We start from the raw sequence: 18,660 nt of genomic DNA, 5'->3' as shown, positions 1-18,660 counted from the left end.
GAGCACACAATTAGATCTGAATGGGCCAGCATGTGCCACAGTGCTGTACGTGTCCTGTTTTAAGCAAATCTGTAGCGCCATGCTGGGTGCTGGAGCCATGGCATGGATAGTGCTGTAGTATGAGAAGCAGCAGAGAGAAAGATGACATCTTAGTTTGCATCAGCTGCTTATTAGCAGGAAGGCGTAAAGGCAGCAAGGGTACCATTCCTTCCTAAGGCCAGTGGCATAGGGAAAGTTTACTGATGTGGTATGCATACTTCTGAATTTTTTTCTTACATTCTTGAACCTAGTTCAATAGTAGAGTACTCTGTGGCATTTGAAGAGGAGAACAGTAGTTATTTGATTGGTAATTACAATTCAAATGATTTCCCCTAGTGTTTTTCATGCTGTAAACTGGGATTCTAAGTAGCAATGCCTGCTGCATTAGTAATTATTCAGTACATTTTTAAACTATTTACTGCCTCAATGTGTACCTCAGTGTACCCTCAGTCCAGGGCTTTCCTGAATAATTAAGTGATCAGGAGCATAAAGAGAAAAACTTGTGCTGATCTGCTGTATCTTGAGGCTGGAGTATGGCACCCAGGTGGGACACACCAGCATTTGTCTGCTAACAGCACTGTGCTGATGTTTCGGGTGCCTTGTCAGCTGGGGCCACAAGGAAGAATGGAATGAAGTTGGGCAGGGCAGGGGAAACTTGAAAAGCTTAACTAAGGTGCATCCATGAGGTGAGATTTGCTTTTAAAGAAGTTGAATAGCATGGAAAGCAATGGCTTCCATCACTATCTGCTGTTAAAGTGTCATTTTCTTTCTTGGCATCTGTGGAAGAAGAGAACTAGAACTGAGGAGGAGGAGCACAGAACAGAAGTGTGTGAGCAGGAGGAAAAGGAAAGCCCCAAGACAAGCTCAAGAGTAAAATTTGTTTTCCTCCTTGTTTTAATTTGACTGGAGATGATCCATATCAGGTTGGTCATTGCGGGTGGAAGCAGTTGTTATAAAGGCTGTATGTGGGTGGCCATTTTCTGGGCATGCTTTGTTTCCTCTAAGTTTCAACCAGCTTTACAATTGCAGCAGGGTAACCTGTAGCAAAGTTCAACCTATTTAAAACAAACAGAAACAATAGTGACCTTTTTACTTGAGTTTGCAAGCTTTACACACCAAACTAATGGGCAGGAGGGCGTAGGTAGAACTACAGGAAGCACCTGGTGTTTGATTTTTAGGCCTCGACGTAGAAAGAAGGTACTTGTTACAGCTTTTTTTAAGCTACCTCCATCTTGGACAGAGTGAGTCTTGAGTGCTGTTGAATTCAGACTGACTCCCCCAAGCCTCTTCGCATAGTTTGCAGTACTTGTGCTGGTCTGTATGAATGAAAGATTCCTGTGTATAAAAAAAGATCTCACCCTGAAGTTGGATTACATTTTCATTTGAGTACTCTTGGAACAATTTCAGTTCCTGAGCACTGCAGGGGAGGGCACTGGTAGCAAATTAGAGTGAAGGAGGGATGGCACTGGCCTAGCACCTGTTGTAAGCTGCCCGCTGCTGCAGAACCCGGCCCCTCTTGGACAGGCTGTAGCTACACTGAGAACCCTGTGCTAAGGCCCGCTGAGCTCCAGGCAGACTTGGTGCTGGTCAAGCTGAGTAACCTGAAGGTTCAAAAAAGAAATCTCTTAAAAAATCTCTTTCTAGGTAAGTGAAGCTGGAGAAGATTGATGCAGAGCACCACAGGAGCTGGGCTACCATGGGCTCTCTACCTTCAGCTTCTGCTGACGCCAGTGGGGAGCACAAGGTTTGCTCAGACCGGGACTGCTAGTCCTGTTCTCACAAAGACGAGGGCAAACAGGTATGAAAGGGTCAGTTTTCTTTTTCTTTCTTTCTTTCAAGGTCTGGCTATTCACAGGATGTGGCTCAGGTCGCCTTGCTGACTAGCAGCTGTCCTGAGGGCAGAGCTTGAGTGCTCCATTAAAGGCAGGTGAAACTTTAGAAACGATCAGAGTTCTAGCAAGAGTAAAACCCGTGAGCCTCTGTGCAGGAAAAGCTCAGTTTTCACAAGACAGCTGCTGGTTTATTTGATGGCTTTGGACATTCCGCTTCTCTCTCTCTCAGTCTTTCTGCTCCCAGAGGGAAATTCCAGGAAACCTAAATAAGCACGTATATTCAGGCCTTCAGAGTAAGTACTTGATTTACAAATACGTGTCATAATTCGGAGGAGAAACAGTACAGAAGAAAATGTATGCAGTCTTAACTACTTAGAGGTAATAAATGGTTATATTAAATGATAGATAAATCGTTATATACATCTTTTTCTAACTCCTTGCATTTTTTAGGCAGCTTATTAAAATATAGGAAATGTAGATTCCTCTGTACAAAATTTGGAATGTTTTTTCTAAGATGAAGAACTTATAGGATATGCTAAGCATTCTTTTCTAACAACTGGTTTTAACGCTTTGACTTCTGGTGCAAGAGGGATTTAGAGAAATCAAAGGTCACAACCTTCCACAGGATAAAGGTCAGGAGCTCTTTTACTCTAGGTCAAAAAGAGAAACAAGAAAAGCTAACTTAAAACAATCTGCATGTTAGATTCAAATTGCTCTGAACCTCCAGAATAAAAAACATACTATACACTTTCCTCGCTTTCTGTTATGCACTGTAATGAAATGTGAAAATAATGCTGTATTTAGCTGTCTGTATGTGACTGGAAATATGCTTGTACTTAGCAAAATGGTTACCATGTGATACTGTGAAATTTAAAACTTGTAAAGAGACTGTTGGTTTTTTTCCTTCTCCCCTCCCTGTTCCTTATCAGTAAGCTATCTCATACCTGTACTGCTTCTGTACAGCAGCCCTAACTGGAAATGTGGTACGGACCAGCTCAACAATAAACAGGATCTTTGCAATGGCACCTGCTGTACATCTTTCTGTAACGGCCACCGGGTCACATCTGCAAAACCAGCAGGCTGGGTGCTGAGAAAAGCAGTGCAGCTGCAGAAATATCAGCCTGCTCCTTGCAGTAGAAGCCAGAGGAGCCATAGCTGCTCCTGGAGCCTGGCAGGCGGCATTTGGCACACTGCAGAAACTGCTCTAGCTCCCGTGTAAGACCTTTCTGTTCTTAATCCAAGCAACAAAAACGTGTCAGTAAACAACAGGGCAATACTGGATGAAGATCAGTCATACGGAAGCCAGAGTTGTCTATGAAGTTTTTAGCTTTGTGCTAAGCAAACAACAAAACCCTCCATTGAAAACCAAGGGTTGTGTGTTATTCCAGGGCCAGCTCTCGCCCTACCAACCTGATACATTTTGATCCTGCTGAGTGCTTGCAGTCCTAATGCTGCCTCCCCCCTCACACTAACGCCCAGCATTAGGTCATTGGAAGCTGCGCCCAGTAGGGTTTTTTGATAGTGCATAAATGCTTAACTCATCATTTCGTTGTGCACAACAAAGAGAAGCAATTGCTGCCTTAGGACCAGCTAGAAAAGCAGTGGTGTGGGGAAGTGCTTTAGCCTGCTGGGATCTCATTAATCCATACAGAAGATAAAATTGCAAGAGAAATCAGGACGTTTGCAGCTGCCTTTCTTGTCATTCCTGATGCTCTCAAAAAGGGAGAGAAGCACAGCTTCAACCAAGCATAGCAAGGGGTAGAGATACATGCTAGTCAGATAATGCATTGGTTTAAAATTCTCTCCTAGCCAAAGACACTAGAAAAAAAACAGCACCTCCCTGCAAATAAAGGTGTGAATGAGCCCAGCCCAGGTCTGTATTGTGAGCACAGCTAAGGACTTACCTCTTTTATTCCCATCCCTACAGCTCTTGCTGATTTTCAGCCACAGTACTGTCAAATCAATTGCTTCTGTTCCCAAATTCAGGTGTGGTGACTCACAGCCCCCATTTCACTCACACCAGTATCCAGCTTTCCACAGCTTCAACTTCTCACTCCCCTGCCCCCAGTGACAAGATGGAAACATAGAACATCATGCCTCAAATTCATGACTCCTACAAAGAAAGATGCACAAAAACTGGTGTTTGCCACAACTGTTTAGTTTTACTATTTTAATATAATGAAATAAAAGTACAAAAACTTTACAGGTATGTTGTTTCTTACATGAAGTTCCAACAGTGAACATTTGCGTTTATTTTGCAGCAAAACCTGTACTCTTAAATGTGCATATTAGCCACTGACATCAGCACTGAGCGTTTCATTTTAGACAGAAACTGCAGAGGTAAAAGGCAACAATCTCGCAAGGCTTCGTAAGAACCAAAAAAATATTCCACCTGTTAACACCAGAAGCCAGACTGCAGTCAACCATCCTCATCTAATACAGGTTTCACCAGCTGGGAGGCTGAGTGTGAAGACATTTGAACGACATCTTGTCTAAGGGATTGCAAGTAGGGGTTTTTTTCATTTACAGGCTGCCAGCATTTTGGTGTCCTTGTTCAATACGTTTGCAAAAGTAAGCCATGTGTGCACGTGTGTGGAAAAAGAACAGGGTGAGAGCACCTGCAGGCTTGACAGAACTTGTGCTGTTTACTCCATTTAGCATTCTTTTCTGAAGACAAGTCACAAAGTGTTGCATGTAAAGTGCTGAGAGTTCGGCAACAGGCAGTCAACTAACAGAATCATTAAAATCAAGTTTATCCAAAGTGGAATGCTTGTATATTGGTGCTGCCAAAGAAGTAACTGACTGAGACAAAATCCAGGGCTTCGCTGTTTGTCCTTTTTCCTAGGACATGACAGCTGTGTGTCTTCCCAGCCCACGCTGACTTTACCTTCGTCAGCTGCACACAGAAATGAAAAGTAAACCCTGCATGACCTTAACCTGCCACCATGCTGTCAGTTTCATACATGCACCCTCACCTTTTCAGACAAACATTCAGGCAGAAATTTACTTATAGCAGACTGGTCTGATCCAAATATTACGTCCTTTGCTGGACTGCGTGGTATCTTCTCAAACAATCTATACTTTCATGAAGCATGCATGAAACCAAATTTTGAGTTCACAAATAAATAAAATGCCGCTCACCATTAGTTTTTATATATTTTACCATTTACTGCACTGCTTAAAGTAACTCAGTCCCTTAAGAATGAATTTCAGGGGTATTTAAATAAAAAATATTTTGAAATTGAAACCACATTTAAAACTGGCAAAACTATGCTTTGTTTTTGGAAGGGTCTTCCTTGTTTCTTCTCTTTACATCCCAATTATAAACTCTAGCCATATCTGAGGGTGTGAAATTAAGGAAACACAAGTGTTCAGTGGAAAGAGAAAAGGGGAAAAGCTGGATATCCTGTTGATCATACATACTTCATTTAACTTGCAGCAGTCTACACAAACCTTTCAATGGAAGAGTTGATGTGCTGCAAAGCCTTAACTTACAGGCGTATCAGTAACTAAGAAAGTAGGAAGAGTTGTTTCACTTTGAAACACGAGCAGGTACCTGTACATTACCTTCCACATCACTCCTGCATATTAAAAGGATACTGACTTCTGTAGTGGTGAACTGATCCCTAAGAAAATCCAGGTCTTCCTCTAGAGAATCAAGGTTTCTCGTGGCTGTTGACAGGTTCTTCTCTAGCAGAGCCTGAGCTTCATCAATATCATATTCAAGCATCACGTTGGCCTACACAACAAAAAGATTCATACAAGCTTTTACACTTGCACTGTAAGGAATAAGACTGTTTATGGCTCATCACATTAACACTGATGAGCCTAGGCAAGGTTTGGGGCAAGCAATGTCAGAAGCCACTTGAGGCTCCACCACTTCAGTAACAGCGTAATAAATCCCCCCATTGACTTGGAAAGAAGTTTTCCTCCTTCCTGAGCAATAGGGGATTTCTGTGTATTGCATTCAATCTTTTATACGCCAGTATCTCATCTCCACCACATCTGAAAAGCAAGACACTCCTCATTCTTTCACAGCATCTCAAGCGTCACACAGCTCTACAAACAATTCTTGCTGCATTCAAGATTCACCTCAGGATCTGTGCAGAATACAAACAGCTGGTGGCACTGCTTACTAACAAAAAGTATTACAAGATACAACGTGTATGAAAGTCCAATCTGGCATCAGGGTGGTTTTTAATCAGTACATTTCAGCAAGGAAGCCACCATGTAAAAAAGAATAGAACCAAATGAAGATGCACCCATGTAGCTTTGTTCCATCCAAGAATTGTGTACTGAACAGAGCCACATAAATCTTAATCAGACAGGATTGCAGGGAACGCTATGCAAGAACTATATATGCAGTGCTTTCCTCTTTTTTTGTTGTTTTTTAAATAACTGCAAGATGGTTTCTGCAACAGTACTGATATGCACAGCCCAGCACAGAGACTGTAAGCAACACGATGGATGAAGAGCTAAAGGCCCAAGAAACCCTAAGTACAACTAACAAATTGTTTGTGGTGCTTCACGACAGCTTTTCTGTATGAACCAAGATGAACTTCCTTTGACAGTCTGTGATAGAAGAAACCTGGTAGACCTGGTTGACCTGGAAGTCAATGGTTGTGAATCCTGAAGGAAGTAACCTGAAAGCAAAATGAAGCAGACAGAAATCTTCTGTTTTTACAACAGAAAAGAGTTTGGTGAAGCTGTGAGGAACTGCCAGACCAGCCAGGATGCAACGCATACCAACAACGCTGCTGCTCTAAGCGGGCTGTTGTGTTTGGCAGCCAGCGTGTGAGAACACCAGGGATTTACAAGTCTCAAAATAAACATTAGCAGGTTATCTCTACAGATAATGGGGCCTCTGCTCCTGAATATCCCAGCTTTATATTGCTTTGGTACTTAGAAACGTGACTCAAGCTCTGATCCCACCAATCTAGCACAAATTCCACTCTAAAAGCTGGCAGATACCTCTGAGGAACCCAAATCCCACCCTTCCCCAGAAAGCTTGCATGGAAGCAAGCTAAATACAAATAACAAGGAGAAGACTGGAAGTTAGTTCTCAAGCTAAGTTGTTTTGTTGGGCATATTCATTCCGATGCCAAGCAAGGTTGCCTGGTAATGTGAAGCACAATGTGACAGGGAAACATTCACAAATACACTTTTTCGATAAAACAGTTCAGCAAGATTACAGTTCTCTGCCATTTTACTATGTTCAGGCACTAAGGAAAATTAAAAACAAAACCATGAAAACTCCACGAGCATGTTGGAATATTGTTATGTTTGCTGCACTGAAATGACACAGCTCTCCCTGCACACATGGAGCATTACACTTGTCCTAACCAGGACAGCTGAGCCAGCAGTGAACACCATCTGCTGGAAGATACAGTCACACAAACCATCTCAGAAAAGGTTCCATGTTACTTACCCCCAGCCACAAACAAACTTTGTCTGTAGGAGGAACTGATGCTTTGCAGTAGAGATTATCTGCCAATAAAAATCGGGTTTCCATTGGATTTGTGGATTCCTTAAGAGAAATGATAAAGCTTAACATTGGCATTTCACTGGAAACTCACAGAAGAGACAAAGTTTACAGTAAGGAGTGCACTTTTCTGCTTTATTGCCATTGATACAGTATTAGCTTGGGTGAAACTGCACGTATGCTTACTTCAACACTGAAGTGCCAAGACGAAGGCATTCTTTAAAGTATTTAAAAGCAACGTGGAAATCTCTATAAGGACTAAAATCCAAGCTTAGCTGCAATCTACACGCTACCGAAGAGAAGCTTGCATTACAGACGTTACTGGTTTTGAACAAGCTTTCAGAAAGTGCTACATACCTTTAAAACAATTCTGTTATTTATAAAGGCATATTAAGTGTGCTCTCCAAAACATTTCTTGCAATGTGTTCTGTTAGGGTGGAAAGGCAGTTAGCTTTTCTCATACTCGTTAGATATTCAAAATAGTTTACCTTTTTCTTCTGCATGTGTTTTAAAATTTCTAATGTCTGTTTAATTTCGGGAATCTGACCTTTTAGCCTGTGAATTAACAACAGTCATCATTTATTATTTTACAGAGACACAAAGTTTCCTAAACAAGTGACGAGCTCTATTACACAATTCAACCTCTTTTAAAACTTGATGCCCTGAACAAACAGCTTTCTGAGCTTACAAATGCACGTTTAAAAGATGAAGGCAGGTACAGGCACCTCGTGCACGGCTTCCCCAGCCCCTCAGCACGGGCTCAGCAGTCCCACAGCGAGCAGAGCACGCAGCTTTCCAGCTGTGACACACACTGACAACAAGGTGCTCCTGCTGGGCATGTTTTGGTGAATTTCTGGTCCCCACGGGGCAGAGGGAAACATCTGCAAAAACGCAGATAAAGACCATAGCACTCAAAACAAGTGCAGGGCTTTTGGCCTTAGAGGCTCCTGACCAGATCAGCAGTACTGTCATTTCTTGTTGGGCATGATTCTCAGGAAGAAAAGGAAAGCGGTTTCTTTGTCCTGAAAGTACTGCCAATATCAGCTCTCCTAAAACCAACTTTGTACTTCTTGGGATATTGAAATTAACACAACTTTAATTAAAAAAAAATTGAACGGTGCCAAACATTTCCCAGTTCTGCACAAACATAACTTACCTTCGTTTCTTCTGAGCAAGATTAAGTTCCAAAAACTTGTACTTCTGGTACTGCTCATCCAACTTCTTCAGAACTACATCTGCTGTCTCGTTTCCGGGCTGTTTCATAAAAGAATCCACGTCTTCCTTGAAGGGGAGAAAAAACCCTCAGCGTTACAAGAGCTTTACAGAAATCCTCAGTATCGTCAAGCAGAGAGCTGCATCAAAGACGAAAGGAGTATTTCACAGCTGTATTTACTGGTGCCTTCTTAGCAGCAGCATCAGCCCTGCCGATGCTGAATGACATCCAACAGGAGCAGCCCTCAGAGCAGGGCTAACTTTCAGTTCCCCGTGTGCAAAGTGGGGATGGCGCTTCTCTGGTTTCTCAGATTAGAGCTGCCTAGGATGAGAGCGACAAAGCAAAAGGGTCAGGCTGAGCCTGAGCCAGGCTATGTGATGGCAGAGAGAGGCCAAGAGGAGAAAGCTGTGCTAACAGCTCAGTGCAGCTCTGTGCTAGTAACATGTCTTCGGAGGAGCCTCCTGCAGGCAGCAGAGCCACGGGAAGCCCTGCAGGACAAAACAAGCCAGGCCCAGTGCGGATGGCAGCTGGAGCAGCAGGACACTGACCTCTGCCAGTCCCCAAGAAGCAGCTCAGCTGCCTCAACCCGCACTGCAGCCTCCTGAAAGGTGCGTGGGCCGAGGGATGGGCCGCAGCTTCTGACCTGACAGCAGCTACCTGTGCGCAATGGCCTGAGGAGCACCTGCAGTTACTGTGCCAGCAGCACAGCAAGAGACACAGCTGCCTCCTAGAACCATAGAATTGCTCAGGTTGGAAAAGACCTTCAACATCATCGAGTCCAACCACATCCTAACCATACTTTCCTAACTCCAACAACCCACTGCTAAATCATGTCCCGGAGCACCACATCCAAACAGTTTTTAAACAAATCCAGGGATGGTGACTCAACCACCTCCCTGGGGAGCCTATTCCAGTATTTAATGACCTACAAAGAAGTTTTTCCTGATATCCAACCTAAACCTTTCCTGGCACAACTTGAGGCTGTTTCCCCTCGTCCTGTCACTTGTCACCAGTGAGAAGAGACCAACCCCACTCTCAGTGCAATCACCTTTCAGGTACAGGAAGCGAGCTATATGGTCTTCCCACAGCCTCCTCTTCCCCAGACCAAAAACAGCCCCAGTTCCTTCAGTCTCTTCTCACAGAACACATCCTCCAGGCCCTTCACCAGCCTTGCTGCCCTTCTTTGGACCTGCTCCAGCACCTCCATGTCCTTTCTGTTCTGAGGTGCCCAAAACTGAACACAGCACTGGAGGTGAGGCCTCACCAGTGCCGAGTGCAGGGCAGGATGACTTCCCTGGTCCTGCTCACCACAGCATTCCTGATCCAAGCCAGGATGCCATTGGCCTTCTTGGCCACCTGGGCTCACTGCTGGCTCATCTTCAGCCCAACTGTCCATCAGCACACCAAGGTCCCTTTCCATCAGGCAGCTTTCCAGGCACTCCTCCCCAAGCCTGTAGGGTTGGCTGGCGTTTGTTGTGACCAAAATGCAGGATGTGACACTTGGCCCTACTGAAACTCATACAGTTTATCTCGGCCCATCAATGCAGTCTATCCAGGTCCCTCTGCAGTGCCTTTCTACCCTCTGGCAGATCAACACTTCCTCCAAACTTGTCATCTGCAAATTTTTGAGAGTGCACTCAATCCTCTTATCAAGATCATTAATAAAGATGTTGAATAGGAGTAGCCCCAGTACTGAGCCCTGGGGGACGCTGCTTGTGACCGGTTGCCAACTGGATTTAACTCCATTGACCACAACTCTTTGGGCCCAGCCATGCAGCCAGTGTTGCAGCCAGCAGAGCATGTGCCCATCCAAACCGTGGGCAGCCAGCTTCTTCACCAAGGTGTTGTGAGGGACAGTGTCAAAGGCTTTAATGAAGTCCAGGTAGACCACACAACAGCCTTACCTTCATCCACTGAGTGGGTCACCTTGTCATAAAATGAAGTCAAGTTTGTCAAACAGGATCTAACATTCATGAACCCATGCTGACTGGGCCTGATGCCCTGGTTGACTTTTAATTGATCCATGATGGCTCCTGAGACTGTCCGTTCCATAACCTTCCCTGGCACCGCGGTGAGACTGATGGGTCTGTAGCTACCAGGATCATCTTTCTGGCTCTTTCTGAGGATGGGCATCACATTTGCCAGTCTCCAGTCCATGAGGACATCCCCGGTTAGCCAGGACTGTTGAAGGATGGTGGAGAGTGGCTTGGCAACCACCTCCACCAACTCCCTCAGCACTCTGGGGTGCAATTCACCTCATGGACTTGTGAGTGTCCAGTTTTCAGAGCAGGTCCAAAAACATCTCATCATGGATCATGCAGGGCTTATTCTGTTCCCCACCCCTATCTTCCAGAGCAAGGGGCTGTGTGCCCAGGGAGCAACTAGTCTTACTATTAAAGACTGAGGCAAAGAAGGCATTAAGTACCTCAGCCTTATCCTGGCCCTTGCTCACTGTTTGCCTCTGCATCCAACAAAGAATGGAGATTCTCCCTAGCCCTCCTCTTACTGCCGATATATTAATAGAAATATTTATTGTTGTCTTTCACCTTAGTGACCAAGTTCAGTTCTAGCTGGGCTTTGGCCTTTCTAATTTTCTCCCTGCACAGTGCTCCTGACAGAGCTTGCAGCAAAGTGCAGGCTGAAAAGACGAAGACAAGACCGAGCATTGCGAAAACCAGACTGGAGATGCTCTGACACAAAACTCCCTCTTGTGGAAGCAGTTCTGCTTGTGTAGATCACTAGGGAACAAAAAGCAGCACTGAGTGTGTTGTTCAACTCCAGGGAAAGCCAAGTTAGCTACGTGCCACGCGGTGCTTGGGGAGCCATGAAAGACCACAGAGCAGCTTGGCCTTCATCCATGCCTATGAGGCGGTGTGTGCCAAAAAGGCACTGAAAAATTCCCTCCAAACTGAGGTGATTCATGACAGATTCTTCAAAAGTAACGCTGCCCAGGCAGCATAGGAGGAGGGGGAACAAGTGAGTCACAAGCAGGTCTTTACTGCAACAGCACAGTTCTGTCACTGAAGCCTATTTTCTGAAGAAAAAAACCCCAAACAAATCATTAATAAAACCCATACTCTCATAACTATTTTGCCACTTTGAGCAACAAGACAGCACTAAATGCTTCTTAACGCAGGCTTCCTTTGGATAAAGTTAAGCGTCCCCTAATGTGTACGTGCTCAAACCTCGCCACTGCACAGACCATTCCGGATCTGATGTGAGCATCTCTCACAGACAAGGACTGGGATGCCAGTTCGTAAGGCTGCAAAGAAGCACGGAGTGAAGGCACAGCCCGGGCTGCAAAGCACCCAAGAAACGTGTGAAGCACACAGTATCACAGAATGGTGCCGGGTGGAAGGGACCTCTGGACATCATCCAGTCCAAACCCCGCTACAGCAGGTTCCCTAGGGCAGGACACACGGCAAGGAGGCCAAGAGGGTTGGGACACGGGCAGAGAAAGGCAGCGCGCAGCCCGTCGGGCAGCCTGCTCCAGCAGCGGCTCTGCCGCCCTCCAGGGAAGGGAGCCGTGCAGCCCGACAGACGGCGGAGGAGCCGCACGCACCGACACGCGCGTGGCGCCTCGGTCCTCCCACAGCTCGGCTCGGGGGCAAAAGCTGGCGAGACGAGACGAGCACAGAGCTTCTGGCCGGAGCGCGAAAGCACCCCAACCGCCACTTCGAGAAAGGGCGAAGGAGGCAGCGCCCCGAGCGGCGGCTCCGGGCACGAGGCCGCGGCCCCGCACGGCACAGCGCTCGGGGTACCGAGCCGAGCAGCCCCCTTCAGACAGCGCTCGCGACCGCCGCCCGCCCGCGCTCTGCTCGGGGCCGCGCGGCCCAACCCGCCGTGCCGAGGAGGCGCAGCGCCCGCCGTCAAGGAGCGGCCACCCGGCCGGGCGGCCGCGGAGACCCGCATCCCATAGGGCGGGCCCGGGGCCGAGCCGCGCCGCCCCCCGCGCTCCCCGGGGCGAGGGGACCGCCTCGCGGAGCCGAGCCCCGCCGTCGCCCGCGCCTCCGCCGCTCACCACGAAGACGGCCTCGGGGATGCCGAGTGGCCCCCGCTTGCCGCCCGCCGCCGCCTCGCCGCAGCCCGGCCCGCTGCCGCTGGCCGCCGCCATCTTGGAGTACCGACGCCGCGCGCGCACGCGGCCCGCGACGAGACGCTGCAGGCGAGCGTCAGCGCGTCAGCGCCGCCCTCGGGGCGACGGGAGGCGGGGCACGGCGCCGGGCGCGAGCGTGGGGCGGCCGCCGGCCGAGAGCGTCGCCTGCTGGCGGAACGCCGCCAGCCACGAGTGCGGGAGCGGCCGAGCAGCGGCGGCGTTTCCGGCAGCGGCGGGCGCTCTGCGATTCGAGGGGCTCCGCCTGGCGGAGTGCGGCGCTGGACGCCGCTCGCTGGTCGGCGTGCGATTTCCAAGAATAAAAAGCGCCAGCCGCCACCTCGCGTGGAGCTGTGCCGAACTGCGCCCCGCCGTGCCCGCACCCTGCCCGGGGCCGCCGTTTGCCCGGACCCCGCCCAGCCCCGAGGCCCGGGCTGCGCCTCACCCCGCGGGCAGACGGCAGAGGCCCAGGGCAGACCCTCAAGTACCGGAAAGGAGAGGAGATGCATACTGGCTTGACATGCGTTTGCCATTTTATTGTTCAGCATTCTTCGGTCATCGTCTTTTCCTGGCCTGCCTTCCTGGAAGCAGAGTCCTGATGGAGCGCCTGAACAGCCCTCTCATCTTTGCATCCCGTGTGAAGTCTTCCGCTTCCCCAAAGCAGCAGCCGCTTCTGTAGCTTCTCAGGCAGTGCCTGGAGGCCACAGAGAGCACTGGGCCCTTTGCTGTCCTCCAGCTCTCCAGAGCAGCTCTGCAGGGGATGCCAGTCCCAGTCCAACCCTCTTTTTCAGGGTTCACTCTGAGGCCGCATGGAGCTTGCTTGTAGCTGCCTGCTGCACTCCTGTTGTCCTGGCTCAGGTCACCAGTGCCAGTCTTTCCCTGCTCCTCTGAGCTCGAGAAAGAGGGGAGAGGTCTTGGGAAAGAATGAGGGATGAGAAGGAAAGGGTGAGAGGGAGCAGCAGCATGGGCTCTCAGGTGGATGGTGACTCCTCTACACCCAGATGAAAAGTGAGAGCCCCTGGAGCACTGTTCACAGAGCCCACGACTTCCACAGGCAAGCATGGTCTTACAGCACCTGCACAGTCCCACTGGGGGCTGATCCACCTCCATCAGTTCCTCCTCTAGAGGTAGGCCCACCTCTATAGGCTCACTGTTGCTCTCCACACAGTCGACCTCCATGGGTTCAGGCTCTGGCCTGCTGCTGCTCTGGCAATGCCTCTTCAGGGGAAAAGGAATCACTCTCCTCCAGCACAGTGCTCACCCCATACAGGGAAGAAAGTCACAAGCTGCTCCTTCTGACAGCAGAAGACTGGCCGGGAAGGCACAGGCCTCGCTGTGCAGAGGTTCTGGGCTGTGGGTCCCCATATTGATAGGGGTCCAGGAGGGAGGAGGCTCGTGAAATCCCATAGCTGCGGCATGGTGACCCTAAGAATGTCCCATGATGACCAAAACAGACCAGTGGGAGGGTGGAGGCCATAGGCCCAAGGTTCCCCTCATACCACTACTGGAGTTCTGCAGCCCTGGTTCAAACCAGTTCTCTGTAATGTTTTCATACATGACTCCAATAAGGATACAAACTTTCTATCAAAAAGCAGCGTGCTCACACGATGCTGAGCTGGGACGAGCATTGACACCCTGGGATGGGGCAGCCCTGGCTCTATGTACCGGTCAGGGGTAAAGGGGCTGGAGAGCAGTGCTGCAGAAGGGATCACGGGGTCGTGGTTGGTGGCACGTTGAATCTGAGCAGGCTCTCAGATCCACCACATTTGGCCCCCCCCCCCGAGGATCACCTGTGTAAGGCACACCACCACATACAATGCAAATGCAGAAAAGCAGGAAACTCATGGGCCGTGAGGACCACAGAAACCCTCCTGCCTCAGAATGCTTTCAAGGAACAGCCTCTCTCCCTCTCTCCCACACACACACCCACACACCCCCGTCCCTCAGGTGTTCCAAAGTTTATTTTTCAAAACATTTCTAATGATTGGATATGAGCAGCAATCTTAAAGAAAAACAAAACAATTAACAAGTTGTAAAGGCCCACAGTCAAAATATCAACAGAGCCCACAGCCAACTTTGGGCTTCGGCTTCATTTTTATTTTTTTTTCCTTAAGGAAGAAAAGAAGTTGGTAGAATGCAAACCCTCAGTACTTTTCCTATAAGTTTCCCCTCCAGCTTGTGGATGGTGTTTTTCCACACCTTATATCCTTAGAAAATGAAGCAACTCACGTACAGGAACAGCTGTACAAAACATCCGAGAAAAGCCTCAACAGCCTAAATGAGAGTAGGTCCTTTTAAATAAATATCCAATAAAGGCACAAACCTGTTCTGGGGAAAAACATCACATAGAAAACAAGACCTACTAAGTAAACAGTGGAGGAGGTGAGGAGGAAGAAGCTATTCCAGCACCTGCTGCTCCATTACTCCAAAGAGAAATTCTGGACAGACGCTTGGGAAAGGATGAAGTGTGAGCGATGTGAGGGTGCACGTTTCAGACAGACCAAAGACCTGCTGGCACAACTCTCGTAACTGCAGAGGTTACTGCCATCGCTTTAAAGACCGCCTTACTGAGCAGTTCCTTTAATGTAAATATCAACGACAAATCAGGCATCTGCTGAGTAACAGCACGCTCTTCTCTCTTCATAGCTGCCAGCAGATGTACAAATGATCACACGTACAGTTTCCATTGCTCAAAAATATAATCTTTAAAATGGAAATAAAAGACCGAGACGCAGTGCCTTTAAATGTTGCCCTTACAATACAAACTGCCCAAAACACAAGTGTTCCTTTTTATATACAAATTAAGCACCGATCCACAGCGCTTACTATTCAAATTGCAACCCACCCCCCACCCCCCACGTCCCTGCCACAGAAAAAAACTGATGTGGATACACCCTGTAGTCGATCTCATAGTCGGGGGCTTTATTGTTAGTTTTTTCCTTCTCCATTAGCAATGGCTGCTTGCAGTTTTTCCCTACACTCATTGCATCTCTATGTGCACAGAACCGAGATTTCTTTAGTAAATAATTTGTCTGAATTCAAAAAAAGTCAAAGTCTGTCACTTTGTGGAGGCAAAGTCGAACTAGACCTGAAGAGCATTAGAAAACACGGCTATTTAAAAAGAGGTTCACTTGTCGAGTCCAAGAGGCCTAACGCCATCAACCTTCCCCAACAGCCCAGCCATCTTACTGTACATGCCAGGAATGCCCTCCTGCAGCACTGCTCAGTCCCGACTGCCAGCCTCAAACAAACCCCTCAAGTACAGCTGCGCAAAGCACACAGCATACTGCGAAGCTTTCCTCCTGTCCTGCCACACATGGAGTGACATTGCAGATAACAAGCATTCAGAGCGGCATTCTGAGCAAAGGAGTTGGAAGACAAAAGGGAAAGTGACATTTATCTCCATCTCTCTTCCCAGTTTCACTCCGCAGAACTGCCCCCACCACTTGCGCCCGCCATCTCTTCTTCCCAAGGATAAAGCTGAGCTAACAGTTCTCACGTGCCCAGCATTGCAAACGAGACCAAAAGCGGAGCTTCGCAGGTCTGCAGGGGGCACTGTGCGGCCATCTCCCCTTTTCCAATAGGAAGCTGCTCTCACATTGCTTTGCTACAAGGACACTAAAGAAATGCAGAGCAAATCACAAGGCGGAGCAGCACTACAACTGCTGGCTGGTCTCATTAGTACCTCCTTTTGCAGCAAAGTCTGTCCATTCTGGATATTCCAAATGCTCTGCAACTGTTTCAGTTTTAAACAAACATACTGTTAGCCAGATATTTATTTGCAGATTTGAATAACGGAACAGATCTTTACTTCAGCAACGCCGTATCAGAGGAGACCTCACAGTTCCTGGTGCTGGAAACTGCCTGGCTGCAGCACTTGCAGCTCCATCATTTCTTACTAGAAACGCTGCGACTCTGAACTCAAGACTGTTCCATGCTGGATATATCCCAGGAAGTACCTATCTCCTAAAAACACACCTCCTCAGCACAGTGATCCCTTCTCACTGACATCTGTTCCTCATCACCCAGAGGGCAACTACAGGCATCGCAGAATTCATTGCCTTTAAACTGTACCATTGTTCAGCCCAAGAGAGCTGGAGGAAAGCTCTTCTGTAATTCAAACAGGCGTGGAACTGCAGCATACCAGGTTACATCTGCCAGTAAGCTGGGCTGTTGTGTTTTCCTCTTCTGCCGTTGTTTTCATTTAATTATTTTTTAACTGTTTCACTTGACAAGTGTGTTTCTGTAGCATTTCTTCCGCGCTCCTGGGACATAATGAAGCATTCAAAAAGAAAGCTCGTCTCCGCAACATGAAAAGCATTGCTCTTCCAAGTTCTTCTAGAAAAGACAGACTGACAGGACTTCCAGGCCTATCTGCATTTATAGCAGGTCAGATTTCTGCAGTTCTGTTGTCAATTACACCCAGATTAACAGCACTGTACTCTCAAGGCCCACTTAGGGTATAGAAGCAGAAGACTGATGTTGTTTTGAAAACCCACCTTTCACATTTATCACTGGTAGCATTACAGTTGGCAGGAGAGGTTTTCCTTGCATTCTGCTCCCTATTCCGTTCACCCATTACTCGCCCATTTCCCTCCCCCCTTTTTGCAATATGCTATCACTTCGCATTGGACAACAAAAAAATACAAGGCAGCATTTTCATAGCCCACCTAAACTTTGGAGAAAGACTTAAATATGCAGAATGTGCCAGAAGCACAGACAACTGCCTCACCAGCAACAGCACACGTCAGGAATTATTTCACATACAAGGTATTCCTCTCAAGCCTCTATTTCTTAAGAAAGCATTTTTGTCTTGAAAATACTACAGAAGGAAAAGATTACCGCAGCATGAAAGAAAACCTTATTTACAAGTTTGCACATATTTACATATTTAAAAATCATTCCTTTTATTCTGGTTGCAAGTAGATTCTTGTTTCAGAAAAGGAGCACAAGCACTTCACCAGAGCAAGACTATTTCTGTAAAACTGCCAGTTCTGAAACACCAGCATTATGGCAAAGCTTGCTTTCTAAAAAGTCTGTAAGCTCAAAGGGAAGGGTTTTTTAGTGGACGTCTTCTCCCACCGCCCTTTCAAATTGGATAGCTTACCTCTTCTGTAGCTAGCAACCAGAGCTCTGAGCTGCTCTCGTTTGCTGCTGCTTGGGGGATCTACGTTCACTTTAACAGGATCTACTCTCCCTTCAGCTGTGAAAGATGCCCTTTGTGGAGAAGACACTCAGTGAAAGTGCGCCTGCTGTCACCTGTTGGAGGCTGTCCGTGCTGTTGTGACACACTTGTATCCCCTACCCTACGGCAGCCCTTGCCAGAGCCAGGCTCTTTCAGCTAGCTGTGATTTCAACCAGCTGTGTAACACTGGCACCCCAGTGGTGCAATCACTTATTTGACTCTCTGCGTTTCTGAATATGTAGAGATCTTGTTGATTCACAGCATTTAAAACTCACATTATGAAGGCTGTAGATTACCCTCAGCTATTCTGATGTCAGAGCTGTCTGATTTCACACAATATTGGCATTAGGATAACACAAATTACTCTATCAGAGTATTTCTTTAAGTGTACAAAAAAGCTATTGCTCAGCTTTGAGTTGCGTCTTGGTTACAACAGCCACCTCATTTACGGAGAGAATAAAGAGTTAACATTTTCCATTCATTTCTTAACACAATTCACTGAAGAACCAGGTTGCAAAGCAATCGTGTAACCCTCTCAGCTCTGAAGAGAAGAATCCAGTTTGTGCCTTCCAAGTCAACCTTCAGCCTCTGAGAACAGTTTCCTGCCAAGCAATCTTGAAATTGGTGACCAAGACCATTTCACACAGCAGTGACTGTTATAAACAAGAATCCCTAAAGCACGGCAATTCAAAACAACATTATGTCGCACAGGAGAGAAATAGTCACCCTGTTCAGGAATCCAGAAATCACAGAAAGATTTCCTTCTTTCGTTTTACCAGTATTTGGTTCTTCTCACATCTTGCAGCTTTGGCGGCT

At 47.4% G+C, this 18,660-nt stretch overlaps 1 protein-coding gene across 1 annotated transcript; it reads right to left on the bottom strand.

Moving 5' to 3' along the window:
* Positions 1 to 5,139: 5,139 nt before the first annotated feature.
* Positions 5,140 to 12,680, bottom strand: VBP1 (VHL binding protein 1; the record flags this gene model as incomplete). The annotated part of the gene is made up of 6 exons (XM_079542053.1): positions 5,140 to 5,210; positions 5,472 to 5,610; positions 7,300 to 7,398; positions 7,842 to 7,908; positions 8,510 to 8,634; positions 12,588 to 12,680. The coding sequence occupies 6 exons, from the start codon at positions 12,678 to 12,680 to the stop codon at positions 5,140 to 5,142; spliced, it is 594 nt and encodes a 197-aa protein (XP_079398179.1).
* Positions 12,681 to 18,660: the final 5,980 nt, after the last annotated feature.

Source organism: Tetrao urogallus (assembly GCF_951394365.1).
Source record: "Tetrao urogallus genome assembly, chromosome: 13".
NCBI lineage: Eukaryota > Metazoa > Chordata > Aves > Galliformes > Phasianidae > Tetrao > Tetrao urogallus.
This window is presented reverse-complemented; position numbering and strand designations above follow the sequence as displayed.